Source organism: Lepus europaeus, chromosome 21, assembly GCF_033115175.1.
Source record: "Lepus europaeus isolate LE1 chromosome 21, mLepTim1.pri, whole genome shotgun sequence".
NCBI classification, from domain to species: Eukaryota; Metazoa; Chordata; class Mammalia; order Lagomorpha; family Leporidae; genus Lepus; species Lepus europaeus.
This window is the reverse complement of record NC_084847.1, coordinates 21,949,625-21,965,846: the sequence shown is the minus strand read 5'-3', so window position 1 is coordinate 21,965,846 and position 16,222 is coordinate 21,949,625. Positions and strand designations below refer to the sequence as shown.

At 63.8% G+C, this 16,222-nt stretch overlaps 2 protein-coding genes across 2 annotated transcripts in view; one reads left to right on the top strand and one right to left on the bottom strand.

Moving 5' to 3' along the window:
- LOC133750771 (germ cell-specific gene 1-like protein) overlaps nt 1-4,366 on the top strand; it is a 60,544-nt gene extending 56,178 nt beyond the window's left edge. The window contains exon 5 of the mRNA XM_062180440.1: nt 4,269-4,366. Within this exon, the coding sequence (XP_062036424.1) occupies nt 4,269-4,366 (98 nt within the window). The remainder of the gene's footprint in view (nt 1-4,268) is intronic.
- A 4,674-nt stretch (nt 4,367-9,040) lies between these two features.
- Nucleotides 9,041-16,222, bottom strand: part of LOC133750452 (katanin-interacting protein-like) — a 64,356-nt gene continuing 57,174 nt past the window's right edge. Inside the window, exons 12-19 of the mRNA XM_062180056.1 lie at nt 15,189-15,349; nt 14,268-14,332; nt 13,522-13,632; nt 12,687-12,826; nt 11,719-11,820; nt 11,043-11,203; nt 10,858-10,946; nt 9,041-10,384 (exon numbers count right to left, since the gene is read on the bottom strand). Of these exons, the coding sequence (XP_062036040.1) occupies nt 10,260-10,384; nt 10,858-10,946; nt 11,043-11,203; nt 11,719-11,820; nt 12,687-12,826; nt 13,522-13,632; nt 14,268-14,332; nt 15,189-15,349 (954 nt within the window). The 3' untranslated portion in view covers nt 9,041-10,259. The remainder of the gene's footprint in view (nt 10,385-10,857; nt 10,947-11,042; nt 11,204-11,718; nt 11,821-12,686; nt 12,827-13,521; nt 13,633-14,267; nt 14,333-15,188; nt 15,350-16,222) is intronic.

The window sequence follows — 16,222 nt, the reverse complement described above, 5'->3', positions numbered from 1 at the left end:
ATAGAAACCTAGGAGGCACTGCCCCAAGGTAGACCAGAAGACCGGACCTCCCGGTCCCCATGGACCCCATGAAAATCAGTGCTGCTTTCTGGTCCTCTCTTCTTCATCCAGTCAACAGATAGGCGCTCTCCATACTGCACTGGGAGCCGGGCTGTGTGCTGCCGATGCAGCCACAGGCAACAGCAGGGCTGGCCTTGGTCCCCCTGTGACACACAGCACAGCCCCGTAGGAGAGACGAGGAGGAAGTGAGGAAACACGTTCCAAGTATGCTGGCAGCTCTGAAGGTTTATAAGGCAAAGCTGACTGCGTGACGCAGTCAAGGTGCCCTCACTGAGGAGGTGCCATTCTAGAGCATTGTTGTGTCGCCAGGTAACCAGTTTCCAAACCAAACTCCTTAGTGCCAGCCCTGAGTCCTTTCTCCTCCATTCAGTCTCAGTGGCCCAGAGGGCAGAGTTCAAGGCCAAGCGGGCAGTGGTGGGCTCTGGGTGGGCCTGAGAGTTGGAGAGGCTTTCAGCACATGGACAGCACAATAGTGCACTGCCCGCGGGGATGGAACGATTGGGTCTTCTGGTCAACCTTGGGGCAGTGTCTCAGATGGCCCTTCCTTGTAAGGGACCCCAGCTCCTCCCACCAGGCTGGGCTGCCATGGGTCTGGAGCAGCAGGAGCAGCCACTGCTGCAGAGTGACCCTGGGCAAGTCAGTCCCCCTCTGACTGCCTCTGTTTCCCCGTCTGCACACTTGCAGCAGCATTGACACTCTTGGTTCGAGGGGCCCTTTCAGCCCAGTGAATCCATTCTTCGAACCATCGATGTGACTTGACTGAATCCAGCAGAGCTGGGCGCTGGTCCCTGGGATCTCAGTGCTTCGGAGAGGATTCAGGACCCAGTCCTCTCCCGGAGAAGGCCCGAGCAGGCAGGGCCAGAAGAGACCAGACAGCGAGTGTGCTCATGGTTTCCTGTCTAGTTTGACGAGAGCAGAGGAATCGCATTTGCAAGGCTGATGCTCTCCAAGCCCAGGAGGCTCCACAGGAGCTCAGCCGACCGAGCAGGACCTTGAGCAAATCTCTTCCCACCCACGGGTTTCCGTTCCCCTAGCTGTGAAGAGGTCGTTGAACCCAAGCCCCCTCCGGAGCTCACGATGTGTCCTTGTCACGTCCACCCGGCATTGGAGGTTGGGTAGTGGAGGGCGTCTCACACCCACCTGCAGGCTCAGAGAAGTGAGGTTGTTTTCAGAAGTCACACAGGTGACTTCTAGGTGGTGGAGCCTGGACCCCGACTTTTGTTAGCCTGAAAGGCACAGGGAGAGGCGGGGAGCACGGCCCCTGCCCACAGCCCTGGGGAAGGCTTCCCAGAGGAGGAAGTATCTGAGAGGAGACGGGAGGGTCCAGAGGCCAGCGGCCAGCAGAGGCGGGAAGAACAATCCTGGCAAGGGACCAGCACGGGCAACAAAGACCCAGTGGGAGACAAGGGTCACCCACCGGCCTCCTGGGGCTGTCTGACCCAGGAGGTGTTCCCTGACCCACGGATTGTGTGAAATACAAAGGCACCTCAAAAAGTACGTTTTTGGAAAGGGGCTGGCACTGACATGGAGGTCAGGATGCCACTTGGGACACGCACATCGGTATCAGAGCACCCGAGTCCCAGCTCCGCACCCGCCTCCAGCTCCCTGCTGATGCACACCCTGGGGCAGCAGGTGAGGGCTCAGGTGCCTGGGTCCCTGACGCTCCTGTGAGGGACTGAGGGCGAACTCTGGGCTCCTGCACATTTAGGGAGCGAACCGGTAGATGGGAGGGCTCTGTCTGCCTGTCTCCCTGACTCAAATTTTAAAAAATGATTATAAACAGATTTGTGGAAAAATTTAATTTAGGGTTGAGATCCCAGCTTCAGACCCCAGGCCATTGCAGGCATTGGATGAGGGCTTTCTTTCTCTGTTGTCTCTCTCTCTCTCTCTCTCTCTCTCCCCCTCCCTGACTCTCAAATAAAGAAATAAAAATGTTTTTAAAAGATAAGTTTATTTTGGTGCAGAAGAGTGCGAAGCCCATGCGCAGTTCTCCTTTCTCTGCATTTCCCATGGACTGTCTGAGGCTTCCCTCCTATTTTTAAAAATCCGTAGTAGTCATCATTCGCAGGTCAGGAGGCTGTATTTGGTAATCCCCGTTTTCGACTCCTCTGAACCTCCGGGAAGCTCTGAGCCGACGATCTCCATGCAACACGCAGCTGCCTCTGCCCACTTCACTGTCTCCAGGACTCACATGGGCCCGGGAGACATTCTGAGTTGCGATGCCCCAGTCCACAGCCCAGGGCCTTTTTTTTTCCCCCTGGCTGGTGGCTGGCTTGCAAGTGCAGGACAGGGAGATGGGGAGAGAGGCGAAGCAGTGGCTGCTGGGGGCTCCTCCCCGCACGCTCCGTACATGGCTCCGGGCCCTGAGCCCCTTCTGGGAGGCCAGGGAAGTGGGGAAGGCCCAGTCCTCGGGGTGTGGCCTCCAGGTCCAGGGGGCAGAGAGCCCAAGTCTAACAACAGAGAGAGGTTTTTGGATTTTTTTTTTTAAATCCATTATCACTTTCCCTGGGTTCCAGTAAGCCCTCCACTGTGTGCCTCCTGGCAGCCGTAAAGCAGCCCCAGTCTCTTCTGGATACCCATTAGAAAGACAGTCAAACCTCGTGTGCACCAAATATTTGCTTCCAGATTAAAAAATTCTTAAAAGCCCAAATACCTTTATCTTGGCAGCAAGCATCTCAGAAGATTGCAACTGTTTCAGTAGCTGGGCCAAAACAAATGTTGTGGTTTTTTTTTTTTTCCTAAGGCCAAATGATTCCAGAATGTTTGCAAAATGTTTCCCTCCCCTTAAAAAATACAGTGAAATGTGCAATACACTAGCATTAAGGAATATTAAAAACAGAAGGGAGAGACAGCCCACACCCACCCACACACCCACACATCCCCTCGAGTCTCCCTCTCTGCCTCTTCCCACCCAGCCTTATCACCAGAGAGAATCTCCCACCTTGACGGGACACTCTGAGTTGTGCAAGCAGGGGCTTGGCTGCACTAGGAAGCTCCGCCCCCGTGTGCCTTCCTTCTGCTGAGCCCATCTGACCCTAGAGTGTGACAAGTATGTCGGGGCATCCACGAACAGCATAGCGGGAAAACCAAACCCTGGGGAGCCCTCGGGAAGAAGTGAACCCCCTGCAGCCCCTCCGTTGCTGGGAGTCCCGAGGCAGCGACTCCTCCTTGCAGAGCCTCAGCCCCCTCATCTGTGAAATGGGCAGAACCTACTTCACAGGCGTGGGGCAGGCACGGAGCCCAGTGGGCCACTGCTGGTTTCTCCTTCCTCTCCTCCTCTGTGGGTTTTCCTCTTTCGGTCTCCACCCCCACAGTCCCAGCTTGCAGCACCTTGAGGGGGTGGGCTCCGCCCCTGCTTTCCTGGGGATGAAGCTGGAGGAGGGTGCTGCTCCTGGTGGGTGCATCCCTGCAGGTCGCCAGGGAGAGGAAGTCAGGGAAGGCTTCATGTAGGAGGCAGCACTTGAGCGGGGTGCTTAGGCTTCGACAGTAGGTATGAGGACTTGTCAGCAGGTCCCACGGTGAGATGGGAACGGCTTTGGCACTGAGGGAGGGTGGGGGCGGGGCGGGCGCGATCCTTTGAGAATCAGGACAAAGGAGGGAGAACATTGGGGAAGGGGGTCTCCCTGGCCGCACCCTCTTGCCCAGGCTGTGAGAGCAGCAGCTGATGGGTGGATGGTGGGAGCAGGTGCACGGCGGGGGGCCACGCGGCCAGCTGTTGGATGGCTGAGCTGTCGGTAGGGGACAGGACACTGGATCAGGGGTGGCGTGTTTGAGACTACAGGTGCATGTGGGTGTAGAAAGGGTGTATTCTGGGGGTGGTGGGAGGTGAGCAGGTGCATGGCGGGTGTGCTGACTGGGGAGGGGACACGAATGGCTTTTAGGGCTGTGGGTGGTTGTGCAGGGGACAAGAGTGCAAGGGTGGTGGATGAATGGTTGGTAAGCGGACAGCAGCTGTATGGGTACGTGTTGGTGAGCTGGCGGCTGAGGGCGGTTGGGGGCGGCTGGGGGCGGGATGGGGTGGAGAGAGAGGTGTGTAGACAGGTTGATGGGCGGGTTGACACTCATGGGAGGATACCTCGTCAGTGAAGGGGTGGGTGCTGGACGCAGGTGTGTTGATAGGCTGGAGGCCTGCCCCCCACGCCTTGACGGGCGTGCGGGGGTGGGGCTGGAGGAAGGGGCTGTCGGCACTGCCCTCTTGTCTCTTGCAGGATACCAGCCGCACGTGGGGGATTCCTGGCCTCGGAGCGCGGCACAGGAGGCGCCCGAGCTGAGCCGCCAGTGCTGGGTCCTGGGTCACTGGGTGTGACAGAGACCCCAGCCCGGCCCCTGGACCTCGGGCCGTCGCTGGCACCGCCCCCTGGCATCCCAGAAGCCCGGCCTGGGTGCTGTGGACTCAGCCCGCGTGTAGGGGGAGACGCCAGGCTCGTGCCTCCTGCCTGCCTGGACCCTGGGGTCCTGGACACTGGGGGCCAGGATGAGTCCAAGGGTCCCCCGCGGCCGCACAGACACCTCGGGACAGCGGCCCTGAACTTTCTCCGTCCGCCACCACGCACAGAGCCCACCCGGCGCGGCCGGAGCACCGGATGGACGCAGCCACTGACCACTGCGTGCCGGGACACCTACAGCCGGCCAGGAAGCTGAGGAGGCGCCCAGAGGGGCGGATCCCTGGGGGGGGTGCAGGGAGCTGGGCCCCTGAAGGAAGGGGGGGCAGCACACTGGCTCAGCGGGAGAGGGGCCGGTCACCTGGCAGGCACACAGCAGGGGCTCAATAAATGCGTCTTGAACCTGTGATCTGGCGGTGTGTGCAGGCCAGTCGCTCGCCGGGCCAGCCGTGGCTGCCCCCTCATCACCCGCCATGGAGCCCTGAGTGCCGAGGCCAGGGCCAGAGATGGAGGGGATGGAGGGCGCCTCGGGCACGGCACAGTCTTGGCTTCCAGAGGGCGGGCAAGGCCGGGGACTGAAAGGGAGGGCGAAGGAGCCGCGGTTCTCTGGAGCTCGGGGACCCTCAGGGCCCTGTGCCCAGTGTCTCTCTGTGGAACCATGAGGGGGCAGGCGGTGCTGGCGGTTACAGAGCCCACGAACGGCAGCGCTGGGCCCTGAACCGGGGCTCCCGAGACCTCCCAGGAGGCCACACCGCTGCCCGGAGGGTCTCCAGAGCTTTCCTCGAAGCAGAGTCTTGCTCACCCATCCACCCCTCCCTCCAGCTGGCTCCCGTCTGTCCACCTACCCGCCCATCCATCCGTCCAGATCCTCATTCATCAACCCACCACTACCCACCCAGCCATCCGTCATCCGTCCCTTCGTCCCTTGGTCCATGCCTTACCCACCACGCATCTCTCCATCACGTCACCCACCCGTGGGGCAGAGTGGCAGCCAGGGACAGTGGCACTGGAGGCCGGGAGCCCAGGCAGCAGGTGGTGGGGTGAGCAGGGGCCGGAGGGCCATGGGGAGCCGGCCGGGGAGGGTGTCGGGGGTGCGGGGGCATAGGAAGCTCAGAGCCTGTGCCAGCCACCGCATGCGAGCAGGTACATGGTCCAGAAAGATGCCTTCCGCACCCTTGCGATGCTCAGAGTGACAGCAGGGGTGGCCTGGGGGAGGGAGCAGCCGGGCGGACTCGGGTTGGAGGGACTGACGAGGGCGCAGTGGAACGTGGGCCGTGAACTCCGTGGTGTGGGGTGGGTGCCACTGGGGGAGACAGGCTCTGCTTCAGAGGTGCCCAGGGGACACACGGGTGGAGGGGCTTGCTCAACACGCATGCATTGACGGACCAAGTGAGTGATGCGCTAACTCACGTGTCACTCATCCGGGAAGTCCCGCAGCTGGAGCGCAGCCTGGGAGGGAGCTCAGGGCCCCGGGCACCGGGGCACAGGGAGCTCCAGCCTGGCCTCGGGCAGGGCGGCGGGGGGCTGGGCGGGGCTTCCAGATTCTCCCTGCCCCGGGACCTCCCAGAACCGAGCCGGCGCCTTGGCAACATTTCCATCTATTTTAATAGTTGTGTTTATGTAAATGTGTATTAGAAAAAAATGTGTAATGGACACATCAGTGCTGTGATTTCGCAGACACTATTGCTTAGGAGAAAACCAAAATAGGCATTTCAGTAAAAAAAGAACAAAGGCTTTGAGAAAACTATGAACTAAGTCATCGTGTGAGTACTGCTTGCGCTATGGGGGCGGCCCCTGGGACAGCGCTGCGGGGAGGGAGGGGGAGAGCACACAAGGGGGCCGGCGGTGGTGGTCTTCCTGGACTGTTCCTGTGCAGCAGGAAGGCTGCTGGTTGGATCGAAGGCGGCACTTCCAGGTGGGGGGAGAGGGTCGCCCCCCCCCCCAGGCCACCTGGTTGGAAGGCGGCTTGGGTGACATCCGGGGGCCTGGATGGAGCAGCTGTGCCCACCAGCCCTGCCCCGGGCTAGGCAGACGTGGCGTCACCCTGCCAGGCTGGCTGCTGGCTCCGGGGCGTGTTCCGTGTGGCCGCCCATACGCTGGCCTCAGCACAGCCCAGAGCAGTTCCCACACAGCCGGGACTGCCCGGGACCGCCGTGCGTCCAATGTCTCTGTAGCCACACGGCCTGGGCACACATGCTCCCCGGTCACACACTCACACACGGGAACACGGGAGGCCTTAGAGGTGGACCTCACACACGCGTGTGCTAATGTGTGCGGGCCGTGTGCTCCCAGCTCCGTTCCCCTGGCCACAGGCTGGTGAGAGGTGGCCTCTGGGAGTGGCCGGGCTGTGTCCCTGCCGTCTCCCTCTGCCCTGCCCCAGCCACGCTCTCCGCCATGTGCCCGGCTCCCCTGGTAATGGAAGCATCTGCTGGATTCATGGGTGTTTGTCCGAGGCTGAAGAATGAGCCTGGGGCGGCGGACTGTCAGGAGCCTGGGTTTGAGTCCTGAGTCTACCACTGACCTGCCGTGGGCCCCACTCACCCAGGAGGTAGTCACCGAGGGAGCTCCGCGTGCCAGGCACCAGGCTGTGCAAGGGGACTCCACAGACGCCACCGCCCCCCTCCCAGGGCGCACAGTCTGGGGGAGATGCAAATAACCCTCGTAACACAGCCATCCCTCGGGTAGTGAGGCGCAGTCCGCAGGTGAGCCAAGGAAGGCTCTGATTTAGACCAGGGAACCGCAGGGGCGGCATGTGCAAAGGCCCCAAGAACCACACCTGCCGCTGAAGCCTGCGATGTCTCTGACAGCTGGCTTTGGTGACGCACCTGCCAAGGGGCACTGGTCTGTACTGGCTGTGATGATCACAAAATATGGCGGCCAGAGGCAGAGGCTGGGAGACCGAAAACAGTATCCGAGCGCCACAAAGCACCCGGAGACCTGGCACACCCCCGTGCACCTGCTCCAAGTGGCAGACACCCCCAGGTTCCTTGGGGACACAAACTCCGCCCTGGGCAGAGGCCAGCCCCTGCCTCTCTTCCCCAGTCCCCCTGGCCTGGCTGGTGCCAGTGTGGACACCAGACGGTTAAGGCCCAGGCCTCAGAGCGCCCTCGGGCTGTGCAGGTTATGCCAGTGAAGACAGGGGCTGAAGGCGGGACTGGGGTGCCAGGGGGCCCTGCCTGCCCAGGTGCCGGGCCCAGCTGGGGACGCGGGACCTGGGTTGCCAGGTCTTCTCATCTTCCCAGGGAAGCGGAGTATCTGACCTTGCACATGAACTCTCACGGGAGACCAGGGTTAACTGATTAACACTGCCTAGACCGGTAGTCAGCCAGACCCGGGCAGCCAAGCCCAGGTCTGGGTCCGGTAACCCGGCCAGGACTAGGGGCTGTGGAGATGTCCAAAGGGGAAGCCCCCCGCCCCCAGGACCCAAAGGCCCACTCCAGTGACCCGGGGGGCTGTCCGCACAGACAGGGGCTGAGGGGCCGGGGGAGGGGCTCCTCTCCCTGCTCTTCCTCCCAGGAGGCTGCAGCTCGGGGTGGGGGCTGGGCGGGCAGCAATGGTGGGGCTGATGTCCCCGCAGAGGCAGGTGGGTGACACACCGTGGGGGACAGACCCGAGCCTGCCGCAGACACGCGGTACTGGGCTTACTCCGTTTGCTTGTTTAAGTTGAGTCAATATTTGAAACTTAGAGTTCATGTGGAAAATAAATAAAACGGTCAGGATCGGGAGCCACGCCTCCCACGGAGAGGGCCTGTGCAGCCTGGGGCCCGGGGTCCCCGCAGGTCGCTCGCCTGGCCCCTGGGACCCAGCACACAGCTCTGGCTGCGGGCTGCGGAGGCTGAGGTGCTGTGAGGCCCCCAGGCCCGCGCGGCTGCAGGGAGGCAGGGAGGGGGGAGCGCTCTCCACGCCAGGGCGGCCGCGCCCGTGGGGCCCCTTCTAGGAGCCAGGAAGGTCCCTGAACGTTCCGGCACACGTGGGGCCGGGGCCTCGCCTGTGGGGCTGAAGGCTTCTCCCCAGTACCGGGGACTTGGGGAGCCCCAAAGGTCCCTCCTACCTGGTGCCAGTACCCCCTCAATGCAGCCCCCTTTCAGGGCTGCTTTACCCAGAAGCCAAGAGCCCCAACACTCAGCCCTGAAGGGAGCGGGGGGCTGGGGGGCAACGGGGAGGGGGCCCAGGTGCCCGGCACCTGGGGGCTCCTGTTCCAGGACCCCCTCCTGGAGAAGGGAGACCCCAGGCCCTTGACAGACCCACGGATGGTCATGTGGTCACTTCTGGCTCTCGGCACTAACAGCTTCTGAGGCTGTGTGTCCTGGGCACGTCACACAGCCTCTCTGTGCTCTCTGTGAAAGGGGGTGATGGGAGCATCCTTTCCCACGGGGCTGTGCGTGGATTCAGCGTGCAGCGCCGGGCTCACGGTAACCACGCCACGCGCAGGGGCTGCTTGCCGTGTGCTGGGCAGGCTGAGCCAGGGCCACCCCCCAACTCCGCAGGTGGGGAAGGGGCTCAGCCCAGGCCCTCGGCGTCGTACGGGCTGCTTCCGGCAAGCGCTGACTCAGGGCTCCCGCCATCTGACCCCATTCCAGCGCGCCAGGCTGCAGCCTTAATAACATCTTTTATTGATTTTGCAAGAAGAAAAAAAAAATAGAAATTTATGTTAGCGTTAACGCCTGTATAGCTTCTCTTCCCTGCTTCCTAAAGCTGCACATCCATCAGTCATTAGCAACATCGTTGGGAGTGTGGGAGCCAACGGCCGCGCGCGGCGCCCCGGCTGTCTCCCCACCATGTGCAGCCGGTCCAGGGTCCCCCCCCGTGTCCCCACGCCTGAGGCCCCCTCTAAGAGCCACGGCCCCGACTGGGGGGGGGGGGGCCTGGGAGCTGGTTGGGTCTCTCCTGGGAGCCACGTAAGCCCGAGGAGTGATGGATCGCACCCGCACAGCAGCCCATCCGCATAGCCACACCCGCGCCCGTATCTGCGGGGCGCTCGGCCGCATAGGATCGCACTGGCACCCGGGCCGGGCTGCCTGCCAGCCGAACAACGGATTAATATTTGGAACGAGAAATTACCCACCCCTGGGAAACCAATTAGGCCCCTGATCCGAGCTTGTTACAGAGATGGAAACAGATGCGCGCGGGGCGTCGCTCAGCGGCGGCGCCGGGCTCGCTTCCAGGGCGCTGGGATGTGCTGGCCCGGCAGGCGGGGAGGGCCCGGAGAGCCGGGGACCCCACAGCAGGGCTTCAGGGGCGCAGGGCACCGACAGGCAGGGAGGAGCGACCAGGGAGAGCCGTAGAACAGATCCGGAAGGGGCAGCCGGGGAGTGCAATGGGGGCCGGCTTCTCCAGGCTGAGTTCAAGTACAAGGTGGGCTGTGGTGTGCGGGCCCCAGGTGGGGTGCGCTCCCCGCCTCTGCGTCCACACAGCGTCTGGGTGGGCTCTGTCGGCCCCCTGGCGGCCAGCTCCTCCCTTCTGGGCCTGGCTACAGCACAGTGGGGACCTCAGCAGGACACCCACCCTAAGAGGCCCACACAGCAGGAGCTCCCCTAGAGAGTGGGCCGTGGCCACCGCGACCGACACTGAACACCCAGGAGAGACACTGGTCCCTGAGCCCCCAGAGGAGGCAGGACTGGGCACTGGCTACCCTAGGAAAGACACAGTGTCCCTGGTCTGCCCACCATGCCCCCACCTGTCAGCCCAGTGTGGCTGAGCGGGATCGGACAGGGGAGGCGGGCGGGGATCGCCCTGTGCAGCCCGGAACGGCAGGCCCCCGTGTCCCGGCCGCAGCGCCCGCGAGCTGGCAGCCGGCTCTCCCTCTGGCACCGTGGGTCAGCACCGCCACCGTCTCACCGGCTCCTTCGTGCTGAGGCAGGTTTTGGGGCGTAAGGCTGTCAAGGCAGAGCACGGGGGTGGCCAGTTACCAGCCGCTGGGGGGCGAGGGCACTGCACAGTCTCTGTGGGAAAACCCATAGCTTAGGCGGCCTGCAGGCCCTCAAACACCCGGCCCCTAGCCCCCTGGCCCCCTGGCCCCCTGGCCTGTCCTCTGCCTGGAGTAGGCCCTGGGCATGCCTTTGCTGGTGCCTCGCATCCCATGGGATCCAGTGCCAATGTCACCTCCTCCAGGAAGCCCTCGCCTTGGCATCCCCTACTGGTTTCCTCTGAGCACCTTTCTCCCTTTGCACCTGCAGCCCCGGGCTTACACAAGGCCACACCTGTGCCTGCGGGCAGGTCATTTGTTGCTCAGGGAGGTTCTGCCTTCCCCCACCCGCCCAACCTACCCCCGCCCCCGCCCCGCCCCCTCGGCAGGCTTCTGGGTGGTGGAGAGGCGCCCGTGGGCAGCCAGGGGCGGGGGCGAGGCTGCCGGCTCCTTGTGGGTGGGGACCAGGTGGGAGGGAGCCGGAGGAGCTGGCAGAGGGAGGAGGCTGACCTGGGTCGACGGCGCCCGGCTTCCTCTTGGCGTTCGTCACGATTTGGTTCTCGTTCGTCAGCTGCACGTCCTGGTCCTCTACCTGGGTGCTGGGGGGGAGGGGGGCGGAGACAGGAGGTCGCGTCCGGCCCCGGCCGCGTGGCCCCCGCCGCCCACCCTGGCTGGGGCTGCGGGCCGGAACGCACCTGACGCTGGTGTGTCTCTCCTGGTGCCAGGTGCCGGCGTCGTCCGTGAAGAGGATGGTGTGGTAGGGCATCGTGGGCTCACACGTGGGCAGGATGCCGCCCACCAGGTGGCTCACCATGGCCAGGATCCCATTGTACACGAGCAGGTCGTCGACCAGGAGCTGCAGAGACGACAGCCCCGGGGCTGGTGGGCTCCCCGTCCTCCCTGCCACACCGACCAGCGGGCCTCTGGGAGATGGGCGTCGCCTCCCTGAGCCCACCGGGTCCCGGGCCTGCGTGATTTCGGGGTCTTCAACAGCCAGCAGGAAAGGCAAGTGCTATTAGCCCCATACTGCAGCTGTGCAAACCGAGGTGCGAAGGGCCTATGAATCCCATGAAAACCCTTAGCTATGGTTAGCCCAGGCGGCCGAGCCGGGAGGTCCTGGATGGACCCTGCTTCTTCCTCGTCCTTGAGAACCCCCGCCAAAAGTCACCTCCCGCCAAAAGCCAAAAATCAGAACAGAAGAGAAAAGGCAGGTGGATTTGGGCGGCAGCTCTGGGGTCTGGAACTCATTTCCGGGTGGCGATCTCCCAGCACTCAGACCGCCACACATGGTGACTGCCGGCAGCCTACTTACCAATAAGCATAATTACCTCCAAAAAACCCGAGCCCCAAACCCAGCTAGGAAGTACTTACCCCAAACTCCCTCACCCCGCGATGCGGCGTTTTCGCGTAATTCCACAGCTTGATCATGGACACGGTGGTAGGCAGATCGAAAATCACGTACACCCGATTCACCTGCCGGGGGAGCAGACGGGCGTGTCTGGAGGCAGGGGCGCCGGGCGTGGGCAGGGGCTGCGCCCCCCGGCGCTGCCCAGGTGGCCGGGCCCGGAATCCCCACCACCGCCTCTCGCCTCCTCCGAGCCCATCTGGAATCGGAGCACGTGTGGCTGCGTTTGCAGCAAACTGCTGAGCTGGCACGGGGAGGGCCTGCATTCTTGAGTCTGGTGTGGCCCACCGGGGAGTGCCCGCAGCCAGCTGGGACTGTCCCTGGCCTTCCCCCTGGATCGGGCCCAGACACTGCCTGCCCCCCCTCCAGGAATCCACAGGGCTCTGACCCCTGTCTGTCCTCTCTCCCGCTCAGAAATGCAAAGCCAAGCCTCTGTCTCTGACCCTGGGCTGCAGAGTTGAAGAGCCAGCACGGCTGAAGCCAGCTAGGAAAGGAAGACCCCCATGGCTCCACCAGCCGCCCCTCCACCCCCCGCTCAGGGCTCTCAAATATTAGGGCCCCAGTGCAAGACCGAAGGAAGAAGCAAAAACTCCATGTGGGTCCCAGACCCTTGGTCCCAGCCTGTGGCCATGCTCGGGATGTCTGGAGTGGGAGGGGTCGGGGCGGGCTTGGGCGGGGAGGGCCCTGTCTGGGTGTGCCCCTGGAACAGTGAAGGTCAGGGTTATCAAATTCAGCCGCCCTCAGGGCTCCAACAGGAGCACTGGGCCCTGTGGCCTCGGGGCGCCAGACAGTGGCACACACCTGCAGGCGACACCTGCGGCCCTGTGTGCAGCCAGGTCTCAGGGCTGCTGGGCTGGGAGTGACCCCAGCTGGCCGCCAGCGACCACCTGACCCCTCTGAGCGGCCTGGCTCGTCCCCGCCCCCAGGCACGCACCAGGCCGGGCAGGATGGGAGCCAGCCACATGTGCCTGCCGTCGCTGGTGTCGTTGACTTGATCGATGAGCTTGTCGGGGGTGCGGGCGTCCCCGCACACACCCTCCAGCGAGTTCACACTGTCCGGGAAGGCGGCGATGTCTGAGGCTGTGTCCAGGAGGCTGTAACCCAGGAGCTGTGTGTGCGGCCGGCACCCAGGGCCCTGGGACTGGCGGGCCTGCTGCTCTGGGCAGCGTGGGAGAGGGCATAGTTGCGTTAGACCCGCTCTGGGGAGGACGAGAGCCCCGGGGTGCGTGGCTGTGCAGGGGCGGCCAGGTTCAAGTTCACGGGGAAGGGAGTAGAGAGAGCTGGCTGGGGATACGGTGCTCCTGGAGTGGCCAGGGGTGGGGCACAGGGTGGGGCTGGGTGAAACGGGGGCACAACAGCTCACTCCACAGCACTGTCACGAGAGCCAACGGGGCACCATGTACCGAGCCCTGGATTCTAGAAACATCGGCAGCTCATGTCCAATATTTGGAAGGGCTCGTGGGCTCACAGTGGACAGACGCTGGGGCAGGCACTCCATGAGCCCAGGGCTCCTGGGTTAGGCTCACACCGCCTGGAACGCAATGCGGGAACCCCCTTCTCACTGCTGCAGACCTTGTCAGAGCCTTTGGACTGCCCAAGAGCCTGCACTTCTCTGGGGGCGGCCTCCGGCTCGTGGGCGTCCTGCCGGGTTGTGGCTGGGGGTGGCAGAGCCCAGTGGCATTTTGAAGCCCGGGGCGCTGGTTCCTGGGGGCCCGGCCTGGCTGGCGCTGCCCCGCCCCGCCCCGCCCCTGCCCGCGGATTAAGGATACTGTTCTCGGACAGGGGGATTTTCTCTCCCCGCTCGTCGTACAGCTCCAGGCCGGTGAGGCCGATGTAATAGGGGTCGCCCCAGCTGGTGAGCAGCTGGAACTGGAAAATGACTGGCAGCGCAGATTAAGGAGGAGGGGGCAGAACAAAGAACGAGGGTGACAAGCAGGATTTGGGGGGCGGGGCGGGGCCAGGGCGTGGAGTGATCCCCATGAGACACGTTTCCTCTCTTGCTGAGACTGAGGTCTATCAAAATAAACGTGGCACCGGATTCCTTGCCTTTAAACTGCGTGTGCCGCGAGACCCTCACCTGCCTCCAGGCCCCCTCCCCCTGGGGACAGGAGTAGGGGGCGGGGGCGGGGTTAGGGAGCATGCAGGATGGGGGGCTCAACAGAGGCCCGCGCCTCAGTTTCCCTGACTGTAAAATGACAAGAACAGAGCGCCCATTCCCACCCACGGGGGGCTAAACGGGGAGATGTGGGCACCAGGAGGGCTGGGCGTGGCTGTGACCGGCACAGAGCCCTCTCCTGGCCCTGCGCTCCCAGGAGCAGGCTGGCAGGAGCCCAGGCCAGGCGGTCAGCTCAGCTTTGCAGCCTCTCCCAGCTGGGGGCCCTGGTGCTGCCTCCCCTGAGAGCCCTGGGAGCCCTGCCATCCCCTGCCTCAGTTTCCCTGCGTTGCGCTCCTGCTGGTTTGGCAGCCCAGACCCTGCCGTGGGCGGGGGGAGGTGCCGGTGAAGGGACAAGGATACAGCCGCACGGCATCAGCGGGGCCTCGTAGTCCATGCTCGGCCGCTCCAGGCTCTGCGTGTCGGGCCTGAGAAGACAAAACACAGCTCCGTGAAGATCCGGACAGCCCAGGGCAGGCCGAGCAGAGGGGCCACATGCCTGTCCCGGGCCCAGGGAGGCGCGGTGACTGTTCAGGGCCACGCGGCTGGTGGCTGGTGGGAGGGGCTGTGACCTGAGGCTGCGGGGGGTGGGGGGGACCGCTGCCCCTCCCTTAACCCCCACCTGCTGCCTGCCCCAGAGAGCCCACGCTGTATGGGACGGGATGGGCAGGGGGGGCCAGGCTACCTTACATCTCTCCGAGGAGGCAGCTGTGGGCGGGGCCCCAGGGAGCCTTCCAGGCAGGGGAGGGGCAGAGCAAAGGCCCTGTGGGGGTTAGGAGCTGGGCAGGGGGTGTCTGCCCCAGACAGGAGCCGGAGGGACTCGAGCGCCAGGGGCCTGGTGGGCAGAGGGAAGGGAGAGGAGGGGGGAGGGAGGGAGGGAGCTGAAGGGTTTGGCCTCAGTTTACAAATCTATAAAATGGGTGTAACAACCCCTACTTCAACACGTGGTTGGGAGCAGCAGGCACAGAGCTGGCCCTGGGGCAGGAGAGGCCCCTTCTCTTCCCTCTCGCCTCCCTCCACATCACCCCCCCCCTCCTCCTCCCCTGGGATTTTCTGCCTGGTCTGTGGGTGGCACCCTCCAGCCTCCCCTGGCTCCCCCTCCGTCTCGAGGCAACTGCTCCCCACGACCAGCTACAGTGGAGGGAAAAGCCACTGTGTTTCACGCGCATGGCCTGTGGCATTTGGACATGGTTGGGGGGTGTGGTTTACAGGGGTACACTCAGCGTTTACGAATGGTTCTGCATGCCTACCCCCGCCCCCCGGAGGCCCCAGCCATGCGCTCACCTCCTGGCGGGCTGGGGCAGCCATGGCCCGGCCTGCAGGTAGTCCACAAACAGCACTTCCTGGGCAAAGTCGAAGTGGCAGTGGCCTGGGCCCTTGCGGATGAGGAAGCCGTCCGGAGGGGAGATGCGCGAGCCATCCAAGGACACGTGGACGACCTTGGCCTGGCCGACAAGAAAGCAAGCCCTGCTCAAGGACAGGAAGTGGCGTGGGGGCGAGAGCTGGGGGGTGCGGGTAGCCTGTCTCCCAGACCAAGGTCCGACCCTCAGCATCACCCCTACTCCACGTCCGAGGCTGCTCTGGGCAGAGAGCGGAGGGCCCTGCCGTCTGCGGGCTCCGGCATCCATTCCCAGCCCCCAAGTTTCAGGCCTCACCAGCCTCGCCAGCGGCAGCAGCCTGCCGGGGAATGGCGTGGCGGCCAAGGGCGTGGGTGCAGGTGCTCTGACACCTGCCACTAGTGGTAGCTGGGCAAGTTACGGAGCTTCCCCAGGCCTCTCCTTCCTCATCTGTTAAATGGGCACACGACGGGTTGTCTGGGCAAAGTGCCCTGAACAGTGGCCGGCAGGAAATCTCTCCCCGTGCTGGCCTGTGGTGCTGCTACTCCAGACCGGCCCACAGGTCCACACCTCTCCCTGCACTACCCCTGGGCCAGCAGGAGCCGCCTGTCTCTCCTTTCCCGGTGCTCAGTGCCTCCTTCTGGGCAGGTGCTGGCCAGCGGCGTCCTCAGTGGTCACTGGGTCTCTCGGTGGCACAGACGCCAGCCAGACCATCCCCCTATCTGTCTAAGGGCTTGCTGTTTCCACAGGGATTTGGGCCAGCCCTCCTCCGGCCCCACCCCCGATTCTAGGTGTCCAGGATCTGCTGGGGTGTGTGCTAAGTGCCGGGGGGGGGGGGTAGGGGGGTAGGGAGGGGCCGGCCAGTCTCAATGCCTGCACAGAACAGTGAGCCTGGCTCCCGGCTCGGGTGTCCCCAGGCTCTGGTCCCGCACTCTGTGTCTCCCTTCTGCCCTCTTCCGGGGCGGGGATGAGGGGATTCGC